This window comes from Podarcis liolepis (genome assembly GCF_965112155.1).
Source record: "Podarcis liolepis genome assembly, chromosome: 6".
Taxonomy (NCBI): Eukaryota; Metazoa; Chordata; class Lepidosauria; order Squamata; family Lacertidae; genus Podarcis; species Podarcis liolepis.
Genome location: NC_139559.1, coordinates 91,682,348 through 91,701,905, shown reverse-complemented (window position 1 = coordinate 91,701,905; position 19,558 = coordinate 91,682,348). Strand labels below are relative to the sequence as shown.

The window sequence follows — 19,558 nt, the reverse complement described above, 5'->3', positions numbered from 1 at the left end:
TGCCTCGCAAGACGGAAAACCCGCTAAACGAAAGGGTTTTCCGTTTTTGAGCTGCTTCGCAAGACAATTTTCCCTATGGGCTTGCTTTGCAAGACAAAAACGTCTTGCGAGTGTTCCGATTCCCCCTCCCCTTTTTCTAAGCCGCTAAGCCGCTAAGCGCCTTTTAGCCGCTAATCCGCTAAGCCTTTAATAGCCTCTAAGCCTTTAATAGCCGCTAAGCCTTTAATAGCCGCTAAGCCGCTAATAGGGTTGCTTCGCAAGACGAAAAAACCGCTAGACGAAGAGGCTCGCGGAACGGATTAATTTCGTCTTGCGAGGCACCACTGTAGTTGCAAGCTTTTTCCAATTAAATTAACTTAACATATTTAACTAAATAGTCATTAAATTTCATCCATTCTTCCTGGTACTCCTCCTCCTTCTGGTCACAGACTCTTCCAGTCAGGTCAGCTAGCTCCGAAAAACCCATCATCTTCATCTGCCATTCTTCCACTGTTGGTACTTCTTGCATTTTCCAGTTCTTAGCTAACAAAATTCTTGCTGCAGTTGTGGCATACAAAAATAATTTAACATCTTTCTTGGGCAATTCCAAACCTGTTATTCCAAGAAGAAAAGGCCTCTGGTTTCTGTATAAATGTATATTTCAACATTTTTTTCAATTCATTATAAATCTTTTCCCAGAAGTCTTTCACCTTGGGACAAGTCCACCACATGTGATAGAAGGTACTTCACATCCACCTGAGTTTCTTTGGGAAAAGTGGGATGCAGATCTGATCGATAATGTGTGCCATTGCCTAACAATTCTCCGAGCTGTTTGTTCAGTTCCATTTTGACCTGATTTCTCCTAGGCGGTGCAGACTGGCAACAGCTGGACTCCGAGCTCCAGAAAGAGATTTTGACCATCTGGCCTCACCTTTCACAGAAGATGTTGGACCTGTTGGTGCCTATGCCAAAAAGTGAGTTATTGTTTAGGCGTTGCGGCTGCCAAGTCCCTGTGATGACAGGGCTAGGATGGCAAAGACTGGAAGAAGTAGGAAGCTGTAGATGGTTAGAAGGAAGGATGGATGGATGCATAGATAGATATGCTTGATGGCCAAAGAGTGAAAAAGGAAAGGGAGATAAACGATCACATTTACCTCCTGGCCATTTACTTTGCAGATATTTTATATGACCATCGAGTGCTTTTTTTCTGGGGGTACGCAGGGGTACACATACCCCTAAACATGTTGTGGATATAAGTTTGGCCTCATTGAGGGGCAGTATTTCAATATGAGTAGGAAAATGAGAGTACCCCTAAACATTTTTTTTAAAGAAAAAAAGCAATGTGACCGTCTATCCTCCATCTTTAGGTCCCAGGCATAAACATGAGAATGAAATTCTGAAGTATTTTTTTGCTAATTCTCACCTCCAAGTAGCCAACCTTTGGAGCAATTCACACAAGAGAGAAACACACATACACACAGTGGTGTCGCAACGGGGGGCAGGGGGCGGTGCGCCCCGGGCACCCTGTCTGGGGGGGTGACAAGAAGGCACCCCGTGGGGGCTTGCGGCGGCACAAGCAGCCATTGCACCGCCGCAGCCCCATGTGGCGGATACTCTGTTTGCGGCTGCAGCCGCGAGCAGAGAATCCTGACACCGTCTGTATGGCGCTGGAGCAGCGCCACCGGCAAACCGCTATGTACAGCGCATGTGTGGTGTCGCTACGTAAAGCACATGCGCCGTACGTAGCAATACCGCACATGCACCCTATGTAGCGATGCCCGGCTCCGGGTGTCACGACGCCTTCGTTCGCCCATGCACACACACACACACACACACCTGCAAGAGGAGTATTCTGCACACTTTTAAATTCATTTTTAGCAAAACAAAAATTAGAACAGAAAGACACATTTTTCAGGAGGTGCCTCAAACAGATAGCCAATGGCACCTCAAGATTCACAGAGCGAAGGGCGTTCCTTTGTGTAATGAACTTGTGTGGTTGCTTCACAGCCATGCAATGACTCCTGATTCAACTTTCTACACAGCTGCTATTGCACCTGAAGAGCGTCATTTCTGTTAACATAGAACTCTGCCTTTTACTTCCAGCTACGGACCTGACAGTTGGAAAAATCTATGCAGCCATGATGATAATGGACTATTATAAGCAGAGTAAAGCTAAAAAACAAAGGCAGCAACTGGAAGAACAGGTACAGGTCCACTGCAGCAAGTAACAGCAATCCTACTGCATTGAGGGTTGAAAGTTTATGGAAATGATACTTGCATGAGAAAGGTCAACATGGGCAGCTAGGGTTATTTATGCAGGTGTTAAAAATGACTTCCAACCTATTGATGCATTCCATATTCAGTTTTTCATGATTGCCTTAACTGTTAGGCTTGTTTTCTGCTGTTTCTCCAAGGACTTATGTACAGTTCCCAGCTAGCCTTCCATTCAGGCAATTTACAAGGCAATGGTGGCCCTAGGAATAAATGGGCAGGGGGCATCACAGAAGGGGGTCAACTGTGTCTCCCATACTGGATTCCAGAAGGAACAAACCATAGCATATGTCACATTAATGCCTCCATCCCCCCATGGGGGGGGGGGTGCATTCCCTGAGGTGAATGCCATCGATTGTGACATCCCACTCCACCCCATATAAACCATGCTTACAGCCTTACTGTAGTTCATGAGCAATGGAGAAGGCATGATTTGTCTTATAAGTAACCACAAAGGCATAGAAATTCCCCCCAGTGCAGCTCATCTTACAGGACCAGATCAGATTGGGGGAAACTCTATCGGTTCCCCCCATCCTTTCCTCTGCTATGGTACCTATTTATCTACTTGCACTGGTATGCTTTTGAACTGCTAGGTTGGCGGGAGCTGGGGCAGAGCAACGGGAGCTCACTCCATCACGGGGATTCGAACCGCCAACCTTCTGATCGGCAAGCCCAAGAGGCTCAGTGGTTTAGACCACAGCGCCACCCGCATCCTATGGCCAGAGGAAGAGCTGGGAGGGCAGGGGAAAGGATTCAAATGCTCTCACTAACTTAGTTGTAAGATACACACACCCAACCCACTTCAGATGTGCATGCCAAAGAAGTGCAGTTCCCTATCACAACTAGATTCACCATTAAGAAACACTGTGTTGTTGTCTATTTACCAATCTGTATTTTGCATTGAGACTATTTCCCCCTCCCCTTTTTTATTATTATTTTGAATTCAGAAAAATGCCCCAATGTTCCAGCGCATGGAGCCTTCCTCTCTTCCTCAGGAGATCATTTCTAATGCCAAAGCTTTGCCTTACCAAGATACCCTTTCAGGACTGTAAGTGTAGATGTTTGAGCAAAACAACATGTCCATGCGGGCATATCTGTGTATTCGTGCTGCAATTGTGTTGTATTTTAAATAGCGCTAAATATACAATGCGCTCTTCCTGGCTAAGGGTGGGAGAGAATTATAAATTTGGACTTTCTGTGATTGGCAGGGGAGGAGAACATCTGTGGGAGAGTTGTCCCGCCTGCTTGCTCCAATGCAGTTTAGCAAGGGGGAGGGACAACCGATAGACTGTTCCCCTCCTCCACTGCAAGAAAATAATTCAGTTTGCATTTTAACATGGGCCTACTTAATTTGTACTCCACAACTAATACAGTGGTACCTCGGCTTACATACACTTCAGATTGCATATGCTTCAAGTTACACACTCCGCTAACCCAAAAATAGTACCTCGGGTTAAGAACTTTAATTCAGGATGAGAACAGAAATCGTGCTCTGGTGGCACAGTGGCAGCAGGAGGCCCCATTAGCTAAAGTGGTGCTTCAGGTTAAGAACAGTTTGAGGTTAAGAACAGACCTCCAGAACGAATTAAGTACTTAACCCGAGGTACTACTGTACAAGAACCGTAATTCAGCTGGCTTCACAGTTTGCGTTTTGTGAGGCAGCTCTCCAACAAATATATGCATGCAAAATGTGAAGAGGACGTGCGCACACAAAAAATGCATGATGTGCTGGAAAATTGCTTGCAAAAGTGTGTGTGTTAGTCACCATAGATAGCTCAGTTGGTAGAGTGTGATGCTCTTAATCGCAACTGGGTTTGAGCCCCATGTTGACTGAAAGATTCCTGCATCGGGATTTGTCCCTTCCAAGTCTACAATTCTGTGATTCTACATGAGGCAAGACTTCATATGCTGGGAGTGTGCAGATCTTTGTGGTACCGCAAACTGATGCAGGAATGGGGCAAAAAATGACTGAAGAATTGAGAAATGAGAAGCGGAGGAACCAGAATTGACATAAACACCGTTCCGTATTCCAAATGAGGCGCTCGGCGTATGACGGCCATACCCCATTCAACTGAGTTTACAGGTGATGTAAAAATTGGGGTTTGGCTTTTGCTGCCCAATTCCCCATGGGGCTCTGAGCCCCCCAAGTCCATGATCGGCCAGAGAAGAATGGATGGAGGCAGGATCCAGTGGAAAGCAAGGCAGATATTTATTTTTCTGTTGCAGCAGAGTTCCCTCCCCTCCTTGCAAGGAGGGAGAGACCCTGAAAAAGTGTGCAGGACCCTTTAAAGACTTTGGACATTGCCCAACCCCCTTAGCCAAAGACCACCCCAAAATCATCAGACATACACCATAGGAGGCAGTCTGCAGCAGAAATCCTGTCTGCCGGGATATCTGATAATGGTCACTGATTGCATTACCTGTGCAGCGTGGCTATTCTTTGGTGATGGTTAATATTTTAGTTCCTGAATCCAGGTCACAGGCTCAGCCTATTCATACATGAATACACCCTTAAGACCGGATTTGTAGGTGAAAAGACAGTGGGAAGGCTTTCCTCATTTGCCTCCCTTACTGCAGAGGAATATTCTGAGGTTACTGGGAGAGTCAAAATGGCTTCAGGATTACTCTCATGTACTATTTCAGACACATGGTTTATATCATTGGTAGGCATCCTAAGGCCCGGGGGCTGGATCCGGCCCGATCGCCTTCGAAATCCGGCCCGCAGACGGACCGGGAATCAGTGTGTTTTTACATGAGTAGAATGTGTCCTTTTATTTAAAATGCATCTCTGGGGCATAGGAATTCGTTCACACCCCCCCCCCCCAAAAAAAAATAGTCTGCCCCCCCCACAAAGTCTGAGGGACAGTGGACTGGCCCCCTGCAGAAAAAGTTTGCTGACCCCTGGTTTATATATTTAGATATGTGTCCATTTATGAATATTTATTCTACATTTGAGACCTTAGAATTCTTGTAGCACAGGCAGTTCAGACAATATTGCCATCCCCTTGTAGAATCAGCCGATATTTTACCAGCGACTGTTACCTGTTTTTCCCCTACCATGGAAAATCCGATTTGAAAAGAATGGAACCGTAGCAAAAACTCCACAGGTGTGGCTGTTCCTTGTTGCTATTTTCCCTTATTTTTCTTCAAGCTCCTCCTGCTGGTTTCTGCCTGATTAATTGCTTCCTCTTTCCACTGCTGCTAATCTGACCCCCCTCCAATTAGAGAATTCCTGTTGCTGTGTGTGTGTGTGTGTGTGTGTGTGTGTGTGTGTGTGTGTGTGTGTGTGTTTAATTACTCTTGCTGCAAAGGGGGAAGGAATTACAGTTTCTTAGAAAGGGCAGAACGTTAACTCTTCTTTTAGCGGAGAAAATTCACAACCAGAGAGAAAGTCACTCTGCATGAACTGTTTTCTGTGGGGTGTGTGTGTGTGTGTGTGTGTGGCAGGGGGGTGGGTGGAGAAGGAACAACTTCTAGAAATGGAAAACACCAGAAGGTTTTCTATTGGGAATAGTACCAGGAAGTCTAAAGGAAGAAGACAAGACAATATATTTGTACGCAACAGTAACCGCAAGGCTATTGATTGCGAAAAATTGGAAAAGTGGTATTATGCCGACAAAAATAGAGTGGCTTGCCAAATTATTGGAGTACTACAGTATATCCAAAATTATGGGAGAAATTGGAAGGATCTCAAAAGAGAAGATAGACAAGGACTGGAAGGTGTTTAAAGGATACTTGCAAAATTATATTGAAAAATCAGAGCTCCTATTAGAATAAACAAGTTCTGTTATAAATACTGAAATACTAAATAAGATGGATAACAATGTGTAATAGAAAAAGAAGCATGAAATTAGGGTAAAGGTGTGTGAAAGAAAGTAATAGAAGTGGAAAGAAATTGCAATTGAGTAGATTGGAAGTCTAACACAAAGGTGGGGTGAGGGCTGGTGGATGGTGATGGGAAAAGGAATTATCTGTGGGATTGAGTGTAGGTATGATTGTATATATTTAAGGATTGTATGAAATGTATGTTTGTATATTCGCAATATGTGTGTATTTTATAATAATAATAATAAAATATTTAAAAAAATTAGAAATGATTAAGTAATCAGGAGGAGGAGTTGGGAGAAAGGTGAGGAGGCTCACACCTGCTATGTGACCAAAACATAACAGAATGTGCATGTGGGGAAACAGCATATATCCTCTGCTGCAAAATAAAAGGGGAAAGCAACAATTAAGAGAATGCTACCAGCTCTCCATCTGAAAGTGCCAAAAGACACAACAGAAATAACCAATAAATGGGAGACAAATCATTCTAGGGAACAGAGGCAATCAAGGGTACAGTGCTATCAGCCGTGTTTTCCGCGACAAGAGAGACTCAGCGTGTTCCCAATATAGTCCACAGAAGATGCAGAATTGCAAAGAAACCAGCCCTGATCATGAAGGCTGAATGGGAGAAAAGGCCAGAATAGCCCATTGTTCCTTTTCCATTCCTCCTCCAAAGTTTTCCAAATACTGTGCAATGTCAAGGCATAGCCTCTTTCCCTGCCATTCAAAGTCTGAACGTGGGGAAAACAACAACCCATTGATAGCATTTTTCAAACTCCACATGCAGTCTAGAAATAACTTCGAATGAAAATATTATTCAAAGAAACCCCCTGCATGTACAAAACATTATTCCAGCAACATATAGGCCACTGTGGAAAAAGGTTTTCTCTGATTCAGCCCTTGTTAAATCACTTTTGGCTTGTCAACCAACTGTACATGTTTCCCTAAGCACTACATTTACTTGGGCATATTTATTTGGAAGGAAAAATAGTTGGTGGTACAGCTGTACGGGTGACACTATTGATTAACGAAACAAAACAGCTGATGGGGCAGGTTTAAATACGGTGTTGTTTTTTAATCTTTTGCTGCTGTGTGCAAATTAAAATTGGCTTTCTTCTCCTTCCTGCACAATCTAGTTTCATAAGCCCATTGAGTTTAACAAGACAGAGTTAAGTTGCATGCGTAACCTCTCCCCTTGGAATAAACAGGATTAAAGCGGACCTTACTTTGGCTCATAGCTGTCAACTGTCCCTTATTTGGTGGGAAAGTCCCTTATCCCAGCGCTGTGTCCTGCTGCTGTCCCTTATTGATGATTTCCCGGGTTTCAAAGGAAGCAGCTCCTCTCCCTCCCTCCAACTGTGTTGCTTGGCTGCGTTGCTCACCCAATAAGGAGTCCAAGAATGACTGGGGGTGGAGCTTGCATGCTTTGTGCCGATCAAATCAGCCACGTTGCCTGGGGACTCGCCTTTGCTCAGCGCATCCCAGCGGAGAGGTGATGGTGGTTTTCCTTGCTGCATCCCCTTTCCCGGCTTGCTGCGCTGTGGGAGCCACCGCTTGAGGCTTCGTTTGGCTGCTGGCTGGGCTTTCTGCCTTTGGCTTGGAGGGGCTCAGAAGTTGAACATACCTGTGTTCGGAAAATCCCTTATTTTGGCTGCTGATCCCTTATTTTCGAGGCTGCTGGTCCCTTCTTTTCAAATCTGAAAGTTGACAGCTATGCTTTGGCTGGATCATGCCCCTTGTGTTTATTATCAGATGGTTAGCTTAACAATAGTAATAGAACCATAACACCTTAAAAGGACCAGCGGCTTCTCCCAAAGAGAACTCCACAAACTCCACACAGAGAAGGCCCCGTTTCTCCTCTAAATGAACATTTACTTCTAATGGCAGTGGCCTCTGGAGATCTTCGTAGAATTGTAGAATTCTAGAGTTGGACGGGACCATCAGGATCATTTAGTCCAGCCCCCAGCAATGCAGGAATATTTTGCCCAATGTGGGGCACAAACTCCCTGAGATCAATAATCTCATGCTCTAATGGCTGAGCTATCCACTGCACCCCAGAGAAGGCGTGTTGTCCATCATGGAGTGAGGTGCTTAATGAAATGCTGCAAGATCTTCTGTTTGGCGGGAGTCAGAGAAATAACCGACAGGCGTTGAACCATCAGAGTTTTGTGTTCTCCTTTCATTTGAAGCTAGGTTAACTTTACAGGAGCAGCAGGAGCGGGTTCCCTTCCCTGAGCCCACTCTCTCCCCAAGAGATATTCCAGCTGGCTTGCATGGATCCATCCCATGGGGAATATCAAGAGCAGCAATCTCTGGTAAGTCCATTTATGAATGTTTCTTGTGCTATCCTGTTGCGTGGCGAGTTCCCACCCCCAGTGGAAATAATGACACATGACACAATTATTAAGGTTAACGAGGCCACAACTTTATTGGTTACAGGTGATGAGCGGTATTGGCTTAGGCATTGGTCCTAACTGACTATATCTGACTTCAGCCCGTCCGCTTGAAGTCCAGGAAGGGTTAACCACCAGTAGGGGGAGTCCAGCAAAAGCACATCAACTAGGGACTCCCCCGGGGTCACCGATTGGGGGCGTGCCTTAGGCCCTCACCTCCATAGGCTTTGGACAGGGCCACGCCCCCTGGAATCATTTATCAGACTACCCATCAATATACGGGGCAGGTGATGGCGCTACCTCCCCTCTTCCATCTACAGAGCAATACCAATGCCTAACTGCCAATACCAAGAAAGTTGTGACGGTTTGCTACGTGGTAGGCGAAAACCAAGTGGCTGGTGCCAATTTGCCAAGTGGAAAAATTCCTACCAGGCCCCTTAACGGCAACCAACCAAGGTCCATAGCAAGGTCAACGAACGAAAACCTTATAAGGCGGGAGGGTGGGAAAAACAGGAACAGCTGGCAAGCAGCAAAGAGGGAGATCCCCGGCCACGTCCTGGTTTAAATAGGGCAGGCCACACCCCCAGAGCCAGCCAATTGGCTGGCCAGAAGGTGACGTGGCTGGGAATCCCCCCAATCGTGCAGGGGCTGGGGCCGTGAAGCCCACAACTCCACCTCCTCCAAAGGGCGGAAGTGGCGTTCGGCACTGCTTCATGTGAAATCCTGGCACTTTGGGGTGCCGTCTGGGGTCCAAGCATCAGTGTGCTTGCCTATATAGACAGCTTTACTAATCTTACCTCTTCTCTCCTTCTAGACCATTATTCCTAGGAACTATTATCCCAGTCTTTCCAAAAGCCACCCCGTGGGGTGTTGTATTAAAACTGGGTCAGGTTTAATTCCCTCCCCTTTGTTTATTTATATCCACCTCAAGAGGATAAAAAAAAGATACGAGTTCCTCAGAATTCTGTCTGGTCACACCCTGAGCCATTCTTGTCGAACGGCAAGGGTGCCGTTTCAGTTAGAGAAAAGGAGGAGACCTGTGATGATTGTTGGGAACATGAGCCGCCATTCCTGGATTCATCTCTGATAGGATCATTGGGAAGCCAAGAGCAGCTGACTTGAAGAAGATTAGACTACAGAGTACAACCAGGATCAGGCCTGAATATTGGGCAGGTTTTACAAGAAGAAGAGTGAACTTTCTGTACGCCAGGCAAGGCTCTATTGTCTACCTGAGCAACGGTATTCATCTGGGAAATATCCACTCCTTGTCTCTCCTCTTAGAGACCTATCAAGGGGTGCTGATGTCATAGCTGCACAACTATGATAGGCCTAATGAACACACTCAGCCATCAGAATTTGCCACTGTCCTACAACCACCTAAAAAGGAGATTTCTGGTAAGCAGGACCTCTTGTCTGTTCCCGATAGGAATCAGGGTACTAAATGGTTATCTTTACTATGGTTCTCATGAGGTATAAAAAGTAACAACAGATGCTCACAAAATATATTGCTTTGTCCTTATTTTAATCTGAAATGTACAGTATTCAGAAGCTTGAACATCGCTGGATGTTGCCTTTCCTTCCTCTACCAAACCCAAATAAAACACGGTACAGTGGTACCTCTGGTTACGAACGCTTCTGGTTATGAACGCTTCAGGTTACAAACTCCACTAATCCGGAAGTAGCTGCTCCTGGCTGCGAACTTTGCCCCAGGATGCAAACAGAAATTGCGCACCAGAGGCGCGCATGCAGTGGGAGGCCCCATTAGCGAAAGTGAGCCTCAGGAATAGGAATGGTTTTAGCTTCAGAACGGACCTCTTAGAGATTCTAAGAGACTTTTAACCTTAATGAATGTTCAGTGACAATTCTAGCAACTAGAGAATCAGTGAATGGATAAGCCCTACTGGAAGGTACAATCATTCTCGCAACTGTTAATCCTTTGGCTACGGACAGACATGTTTTGCAGAAGTTTAGAAATGCAAAATGTATGCAAACTACCGATTAATAATCAAGTCAGATCTTTGGGATGCTATCAGTGGTTACTTCTGGCTTAAGCTAGTTTTTAAAAAATTCATTGTTCGTTGAAACTGTTGATAATGCCGGTCTTTCCACAGGTTGGTTTCCTCTCATTTTGTAGTCATTTCATCAGGTGGTTTACCCAGGGTTAAAAAAAACCCAACAGTATCCAGTGCTTCTGGGTTTGTGTTCATCATGTCTCACTGCTGGTGTCCATGCTGCAAAACTAAACTGTTTATTCACATCACACAAATGTGAACATATGCCTCTGACCCAAACATACACTCAACTTTTCAGTCGGCAGCACTAGTGTCTGTGTGTGTGTATATGGTTGTGCGTGTGTGCACATCTGTGTGCCACCCATGACACTTGTTGCACTTCAGTGCTATATAAGTGTGCCTCTCCAGTCTGCTCTGTGTGCTTCTCAGAGTGTAAAGTTTGTATCACACACAAAACATGCAGTGTGCATCCTCTTGCTCTTTCCCACTTCAGCCTGAAACAAGAAACTGCAGGCAATCTTTTGCCAGACTCTTCTGTGTGATGTCACTCCTACTAGTGACATACGGGGCTGGTTTGTATAAGGCTAGGTGAGCCTTAGGCTTCAAGAAGGAATTCAGATGGTGTCCCTTCTCTTTTCGATGATCTTACCATGTTGTCTGAACCTGGACAAACTGTGGTTAATCTTAACCATGGTTTATGGAATCCTGGACAAACTGTGGTTAATCTTAACCATGGTTTATGGAATCCTGGACAAACTGTGGTTAATCTTAACCATGGTTTATGGAATCCTGGACAAACTGTGGTTAATCTTAACCATGGTTTATGGAATCCTGGACAAACTGTGGTTAATCTTAACCATGGTTTATGGAATCCTAACCATGGTTTATGGAAACAGGCCTACTTCAAACCATAGTTTGTGATTCTGGCTTGTTCTCACTATAGTTAAGATTAACTATAGTTTAAGGATTGGATGACATGTTAAACTATGGTTTATCTAAAATGGAAGCTGAAGCTTTCAGTCTCCCCACTGCAGCCATGCTGGGGGGGGGGGGAGGAAAGGTGTAATATGTGAACCGAGGACACGCTGTCGCTCACCCTCACAAGGCTAAACAGTGGTTGCATGCAGTCTGAGCCACTGTTCCCTGATCTCCACCCACCCAATAAAATAATTATATTATTTATCATTATTGCCCCTAACAAAAAGAGAAATAATGAAAATGGGCATCAAACAAAAATATTCCAACATTTTGTGCATGTCCGGAAAAGTCGTTACTAATTGATCAGATAGAGAGAAACACACATAATCTGCTGGGCTTTAAAAAAACAAAAAAAACAGAGCCCACAGAGTGCATATATCTGGCATCAAGAGCATTTCTGCCAGTGAAAGTGCTTTGAGAATTGCAGCTGGAGATAAACCAGAAAGGCACAGAAATCCAGCCCAGTGGTTCCCTTTGAATGTCATTGATTTAAATCCAAACTGATGTCCAAAAAAACCACACACCATCCAATAGGAAGAAAAAGCTGTGCTGGATTCCCACACTCAGATAGACTGAAACCAACGCACCTGTTTTCCAGTCAAAGAACAATTCCTGTTAAATATTCCTAAGTGCACTTCCTTGCTTGCTAGTGAGTCCCAACGCGCTTAGGATTTCAGTCTCCTGCTCCCTTTCTTGCCAGCATAAAGCACTGTGTTTTAAGTACACTTCCAAAGCCATTCCTAATGCACTGATGGAAAAGTCATTGGCAGCAGATGGCAACCTATGTGATCAAGCAAAACCCCATGAGCTTGGCTGTGTGTTTATTTCCAGGAGCCAGAGGTTAGAGAGTTTAAAAGAGTGCAGCCCTCTAACTGTGGCAGCTACCTCCCGGTGGACACTCAGGAACGAGCTGTATCTGGGAGGGCCTCTTCCATGCCACGCCTGACTGTGGATCCCCAGGTAAAAGCAAGTGAAACAATGACTGAACAAACAGGAATATAGCATGACGTGAGATGCATGAACCTTTCCCACAGGAGGCTGATGCTTAGCTTTAGGGTGCATAGGCTAAAATCTGTCACTGGTGTCATTTGAGTTGGCCGCCTATGAGGCAGACCTCCATCCCCTTCGACAAAAGAGTTGGAACGCTCTGTGGTGTCCCACCAAGACAGGGAATATACTCTCTAACCGCCCACTTTGCAGATGGAGAACTGGAATGCAGAATTAGTAACTTGTCCAAGGCCACCGTGAGGCAAAGCAGGGAATCAGCCCTTCTGTTGCTCAGCTTTCACACTAATCCTTCCTGCCACCTTCTTCCAAGACTGCAGTGAAACGTAGCAGGTTTGTGCTTTGCGGAAAACCACCTTCCTGCTCTCCTTCAACTAAGACTGTTGCTGGTGGCAGCAAGAATGGCGACAGTTTGGAAGAGCCCTTCTCCCAACCGGAAAGTATTTATTTATTTTCTTGGCATAGCCGCCGCCTCTTTCAAATCTATTCCCATTGTCCTAAGACACTTGTCTACATGGCTGCCACCAAGCATTCTGTCCTGATCAGTCTTGGCCATACTTCATCTCTTTGTCTGTTGAGCCAGGGTTCGTTTTCCCCCCTGTCTGTCCGTCTCGTAATCATTTTTGATTAACAGAGAGATGCACACTTTCCCAGGTTTGTAATCTTAAGCCTATGCTCCTTTGCGGTAATTAAACTCTCGCTCTCAGCTTGAAGGGCCCTTGTTTGCAAAAGTTGTTGTCAACGTCTGTTGTGTCAGCCTGGCAGTGCTTGCATAAGCAAATTGTGAGGGAAGCGGGGACTTTGTACCCTTCAGCCATTCTGCTGAGAAATCTGTGCTTGACAACAATGGCAACTTGACAGCTGAGTTCTGCAGTTGCTCCCATTTCCAGTTCCAGAAAATCACACCCTAAAGTGTCCCCCCTCGATTCTAGACACAGAGAGGGGCATCCAGTAACAGCTGGCTGAGCCCACAGGAGGGAGAACAATAGAAAGCAAAACCAGAGTTTTACAGGAAGGCAGGAGCTTCCAGATGGAAGGGTAGAATGAATCAGTGGGAAGGGAATCTCAAAAGTAATGAAATAAGCCTAGGAGCAAATGGGAAAAGGGGGCAGGAAGTAGGCTAAGAATGGACTTGGTGAAAAGGCAAAGATGAGTAAATGAATTAGGAGTGGGAAAACAGAAGGTTTTTACTAGCAGAAAATTAAGGACTGGATTTATAAATGAGAAAGAGCAAACTGCCAGAAGAGGTGTTCTGTTCTGTTTTGTTTTGTTTTGTTTTGTTTTGTTTTGTTTTGTTTTTTTAAATGATAGCTATGGGAATTAAATGGAGAATTTGACATTATTCAAATTCAAGGCCTCATTCTCACAGGTGAAGCTATATCTGGGCTGCCTTGCTTCAGACTGCAAGGGTGCGCTCGTGTGAATTAAGCGTTCCTTCATACAAAAGAAACAGCCAGGATATAGAAACCAGCATGTCAGAGGGAAAGAGGACAGTTTTGTACACTCGGGGAATTTTTCAGTGAGGGAAAGCATTCAGTCCCCCAGCGACTGAAATAATAGGGCTCAGACTATCATTTATCATTTCAGTGAAAAGCAGGCCGCAGATTCAAAACAGACCCAGACAGATAATCTGAAACTGGGAGCGACTGGGTGTTGCTGGCAATAGCAGTATTTGCAGGAGGACATACCATTTCTGTTCCAAGGCAGAATTTCAACTAGCGATCAGCCTTCTTGAGCAGATCAGAGCAAACTATCCAGAGCCCAGACTCCTTTTGTAAGATGAGGAGAATGACCAGAGTCTATTGGAAGGCGAAGATGCTCACACTCCCCCTTTCAAACTCCCATGTACTCCCCCCCCCCAAATTATTAAGTTTTGTTCTGCCATTGACAACTCCAGCCCTCCCTCAAAAGAGAGAGCCCAGAGTGTTTCAGGAGTTACTTGAAATGAACTAACAGCACCCAGTAGATAAAATATACTCTGCTATTGCTTAACAATATAGCATTTCCCATATTCACCCATTTCTACCTGCCAAGTCCAGATTCTGTGCGAGTTTTCAGCCTGACTCTGAAACAGTAGTGCTGGTGTGATTTGACACAGCAGATTTCAGGAGCTGGTCCATTCATGTAAGTTGAGGACATCCTGTAATAGATGGATCTACACAGACTCGCCAGATATGAGTTCCAGTAGTTGCCATCAGGAATTGGGGGGAACAGAGTCTTATTCAGTCCTTAAATCTAAAATTCTAGTCTGTCACTACTTACGAGGAAGCTTGGGACATCAGTGAGGCAGTTGCTGTCATTCTACCAGTATGTTAATTCTGTTAACATAATCATAATTAGAAGTACATGTCCGCCACAAAATTCAGTGGGAGCGGCTCCTCCAGACCCATCTGCTGTTAAGTGTCTTTACACTTTCCCAAACTAGGTAAATCCTTGTGACATTTTATATTCTGAACTGGTAATAGCAAATCTGCCTCCTGAACAGCAGCAAGCCCTTGCTAACCATCCTGCCCACCCCCCACCCCCCCATGGGATACGTTTCCAGGTGGTTACAGATCCAGGCTCCATGAGACGCTCCTTTTCTACTATTCGAGACAAGCGGACGAACACCTCCTGGTTAGATGAGTTCTCCATGGAAAAGAGCAGCGAAAACACCTACAAGTCTCGCCGGCGCAGTTACCATTCTGCACTGCACCTGTCTTCAAGGCGCCTCAACACAGATTCAGGTAATTGGGAACAGGAGTGAGATGGAGCTTTTTTAAAAAATAAAAATAAAAATGTCATATATTGATTTGTAGTAACACTTGGGACTGGAGACTCTGAGATCACATCGTCTCAATTCCTTCCCCAGTAAAGGCCAGGAGAGTTATCTTTGTATTAGAAAATGAATGTGGCCCATTAACATTTGCTCAGGTTGTATAGCTAACTTCTGAAATGAGAATGTCACGGTAAACTCCTCTCCTGCTAAAATCCATGACCCCTGAGTTAGCATCACTGGGAAATTGCTTTTAGCTGGATCTTGGGGGAACTAAGCCATTTCCAAGGGATGTAGTAAGAGGTATTTTACATTTGCGTCTTCAGACCCAGACCCCCTCCCCCAATATATTCACACTTGACTCAAATTTGGGTTTTGGGTTTTGGCAGAATTTAGGCCACAACTTTATTGATTACAGCAAGTGACTGGTTGCATAGGCTCTGGTTTGACTAGCTCCCTGCCATGCAGATAGCGCTGACCCAGGGTTCCAGCATAGGTCAGCCAAGGGGGAACACCTGGATAAGCAGAAAGCTGGGAACAGCCTATCTCTGCCACCCAAATGTCCCCCTGGACTCAGGCACGGGCACAACCACCTCTCAGGGGTTGACCAAACCACCGAGTCCCTGGATTCCTTTAACGGAATACCCTTCACATGGGGATGGCGAGAGCGTTCTCCCATCCCTATCACCTGAACCAGAGCCTATCCGCAACCTTACAAGTTGTGACGATTTGCTACGCAGCAGGTGAAACCCAAATGGCAACAGCCAGTCAGCCAAGTGGGAAAAATTCCTGCTGTGCCCCTGTCCCAACGACAGACGACACACGACGGCATAGCAAGGTTAAGTGCAAAATGCCCTAAAAGTAGGGAGAGGTGGCTGGACGTTCCGAATGCACAAGCCGAAAGAGGAAGCTCTGGGTCACGTGCATGGGCATAAATAGATCCCTCGAACTGTTTAGACTGCATCCCATTGGCCAGATTGTACCCAGCTTTGAGGGACCTACCAATCGGGTGTTGTGGCTGACCAATCGCACCCACCCACAACACAGGGTGTCGGTTTTCCAGGTCTCACCGCAATATGTGCCCTCCTTAAGGGAGGACCCGATATATGGAACTGACACAGTCCAAGGGAAAGGAAACACATTGACAATGGAGGTGCAGAGTGCTTATCAATATTTAACATAAAAAAAGATTTGGGACACTGTGAAGCTAATATGCCCATTTTTGGTACACCTCCATTTTTAACCTTGGCTTGTGAAGTCAAAGGAAATTTGGCAAGCTTACTCGGAAAATTCCCCTAACAGGCTAAATCAATTTTTACTATCTTTTTCTACAAAACCTTACAGTGTTGTGCACACCATGAAATACAGCTTTCCATGGTCATTCAGCTGGTGCCTAGCTACCACTAAATAAAGCCAAACAATTGGCTGTCTACAACATTTGCTCAACACATCCCGAAATGGTTATCTACATCACTGAGTCTCTTCTAGTTTACTTCCAATGTCCTCACAGAGCTTGTTTTCTGTGATGCAGGTACCAAGTGGACTTTCTTCACTTCCCCACTTTTGTGTATGTGTGTTACATTTGTATTTCTTGTGTGTGGATATTGCAGATTTGTCACTGGTGAATTCCATCTTATTATTTGCAGCCAAATCCTTCTGAATTATTCTGTTGCCAAAAGTGTAGGGAGCCACCTGTAAACTTTGTATTGACCGCAGATTTTTGGCAAGCCTACCTTATTGTTTTGTCCAAGTTGTTAATTATATTTTTTAAGGATGGCGCCGCCAAGATAACCTCTTTTTGCTCTCCTTATTGTTACTGTCAAATGCCGATTGTGAATTCTGTTCTATAATAATAGTTCAAGGTGCAATAGACCAAAAATACACTAAGATGTCACACATTAAAAACTTCCCTGAACAGGGCTGCCGTCAGATGTCTTCTGAATGTCAGGTAGTTGTTTTTCTCTTTGACATCTGGTGGTAGGGCGTTCCACAGGGTGGGTGCCACTACCGAGAAGGCCCTCTGCCTGGTTCCCTGTAGCTTTGCTTCTCGCAATGAGGGAACTGCCAGAAGGCCCTCAGCGCTGGACCTCAGCATCCGGGCAGAACGATGGGGGTGGAGACGCTCCTTCAGGTATACTGGGCCGAGGGCGTTTAGGGCTTTAAAGGTCAACACCAACACTTTGAATTGTGCTCGGAAACGTACTGGGAGCCAATGTAGGTCTTTCAAGACCAGTGTTATGTAGGCTCGGCGGCCGCCCCCAGTCACCAGTCTAGCTGCCACATTCTGGATTAGTTGTAGTTTCCGGGTCGCCTTCAAAGGTACCCCACGTAGAGCGCATTGCAGTAGTCCAAGCAAGAGATAACTAGAGTATGCACCACTCTGGCGAGACAGTCTGCGGGCAGGGAGGGTCTCAGCCTGCAAACCAGATGGAGCTGGTAAACAGCTGCCCTGGACACAGAACTGACCTGCGCTTCCATGGACAGCTGTGAGTCCAAAATGACTCCCAGGCTGCGCACCTCAGGGGCACAGTTAACCCATTCAGGACCAGAGAGTCCTCCACACCAGCCTGCCCCCTGTCCCCCAAAAACAGTACTTCTGTCTTATCAGGATTCAACCTCAATCCATTACCACCATCCTTCCTCCAACCGCCTCCAGGCAGTTCAACTGTGCAGACATTTCAGTTCTGGCTACAATTAATTCACTGAGCACACAGGAGTAAGCTTCGGCTGCAATTTAAAGGGATAGCTCATCTTCCTTGAGTTTATGCCTTCAGAAGACTTAAATTTGAAGGTATGCAGCTTTAATTTTGCATGCCCAGCTTTCCTAACTGATGAGTTCAGCTTATACTGAAGTAGAAAAATTTTGCAGAGAAGGGTCTTGGAAACAAGATAACAGCAAGCAGCCAATTTAAGACCAGGATACATTGGAGTAAAACCAAAGAGAGCTTGGCAAGCAAAGTATCATTTGGAATGTGCTCATGAAATGAATGCAGAGCCTTGGTTGCTGTACGTAGGATTGTGGGTGTTGCAGACTTGCTTCTTTGTATGTGTGAGAAGAGGTGGGCTGCAACATTCTGCGCATCTAGGTGCAGGCATGCTGCAGTTTGGTACAGCCATAAAGAAGGGAGCTGAGAAGTTTAGGCAAGGGTGGAACAATACTAAAGCGCTGCTCTCTCCAAGGGTATGCTGAACAAGGGGGAAATCGGCAGATCTGCCAGCACCGAGGGGAGCGGAAATGAAAACTACATTACCTCCTTCAAAAAGCTGTGCTGTGAGCTTTGCAAATATGGTCCCGAGACAAAAGGATGCTTAGGAAGTCTGTCCTCTGGTTTTCACAACTTCCGTTCCATACTCACTTTGAACATGGGCCTCATCTGCCATTTTAGAAGTGGCAAATGACCCACTATTCAGGCTGTGTTACTCTGGCACCAAGCAGGTGTAGCAAGAAAATAAGGCTTTTGGTGCTGTTTCGTTTTGACCTTTTTAACCCTGTGGCAGAAGTGGGGGTGTTATGTACTAAGCTTGGATCCTAGAACAATAGGCAAGTAGGATCCTAGAATTCAACAACTGATTGGCTTGCAGGAGAAGACCAATCAGGCTCCAGGAGGAGGTTAATCAGCCTATTAGGCTGGTAGGATCATAGAATGCAACAACTGATTGGCCTGCAGGAGAAGACCAATCAGGCTCCAGGAGGGAAGCAGAATCAGCCAATCAGACGGGACTCATTGTGTAAATAATGGATATAAAAGCCTGAGGTTTGGGGGGCAATTCAATCACTGTTTTACAAGCTGCAATAAAGAGCATGAAATCACTACAAGACTCTGAGTATATTTCAGGGGAGAAGAATTGACACAACTGCCTTGTTCCCTCAGGTAGATGTGAAGAAGTCCTGTAGTGCTGGAGTGTGCAATGGTTGCTGTCAGTCTGTTGTTCTGCTCCCACAGCTCCCAGTGCAGGCTAAGCTCAGGAAAAAACTTTCTAAAGATAGCTTTCTGTTTAACTTACATTATAGTCCAAAGGCTATTCATCAGGAAATAAGGATTTGTTTTAAGTTTTTCATGTGTGCTAAAACTCAGTCTCTGTTTTTGGTTTTTTTAAAAATCGTTTAACCACATCAGTTAACAAACATGGATACATATGCTATAATGTTTTAGTTAAATACATTGTTTAAGTTGCTATTAAGGAAATGATTATTTTTCTCCTTCCAAGAAAGTACAGCAGAAAACTTTTCCAAATATAAACAGTCATTTCATAATTATCTGTCTATGTATTTCTAATCAGTAATTTTTGATATAACTGTAAAAAATACTCTGAAGATTTATCATTCCAAAAATGAAACC

At 45.1% G+C, this 19,558-nt stretch overlaps 1 protein-coding gene across 1 annotated transcript in view; it reads left to right on the top strand.

The window, feature by feature from the left end:
- The window catches only part of CACNA1E (calcium voltage-gated channel subunit alpha1 E), a 479,552-nt gene that overhangs the window by 448,617 nt on the left and 11,377 nt on the right, over positions 1-19,558 (top strand). The window contains exons 42-47 of the mRNA XM_083509855.1: positions 846-953; positions 2,083-2,183; positions 3,198-3,298; positions 8,282-8,390; positions 12,290-12,418; positions 15,009-15,189. Of these exons, the coding sequence (XP_083365981.1) occupies positions 846-953; positions 2,083-2,183; positions 3,198-3,298; positions 8,282-8,390; positions 12,290-12,418; positions 15,009-15,189 (729 nt within the window). The remainder of the gene's footprint in view (positions 1-845; positions 954-2,082; positions 2,184-3,197; positions 3,299-8,281; positions 8,391-12,289; positions 12,419-15,008; positions 15,190-19,558) is intronic.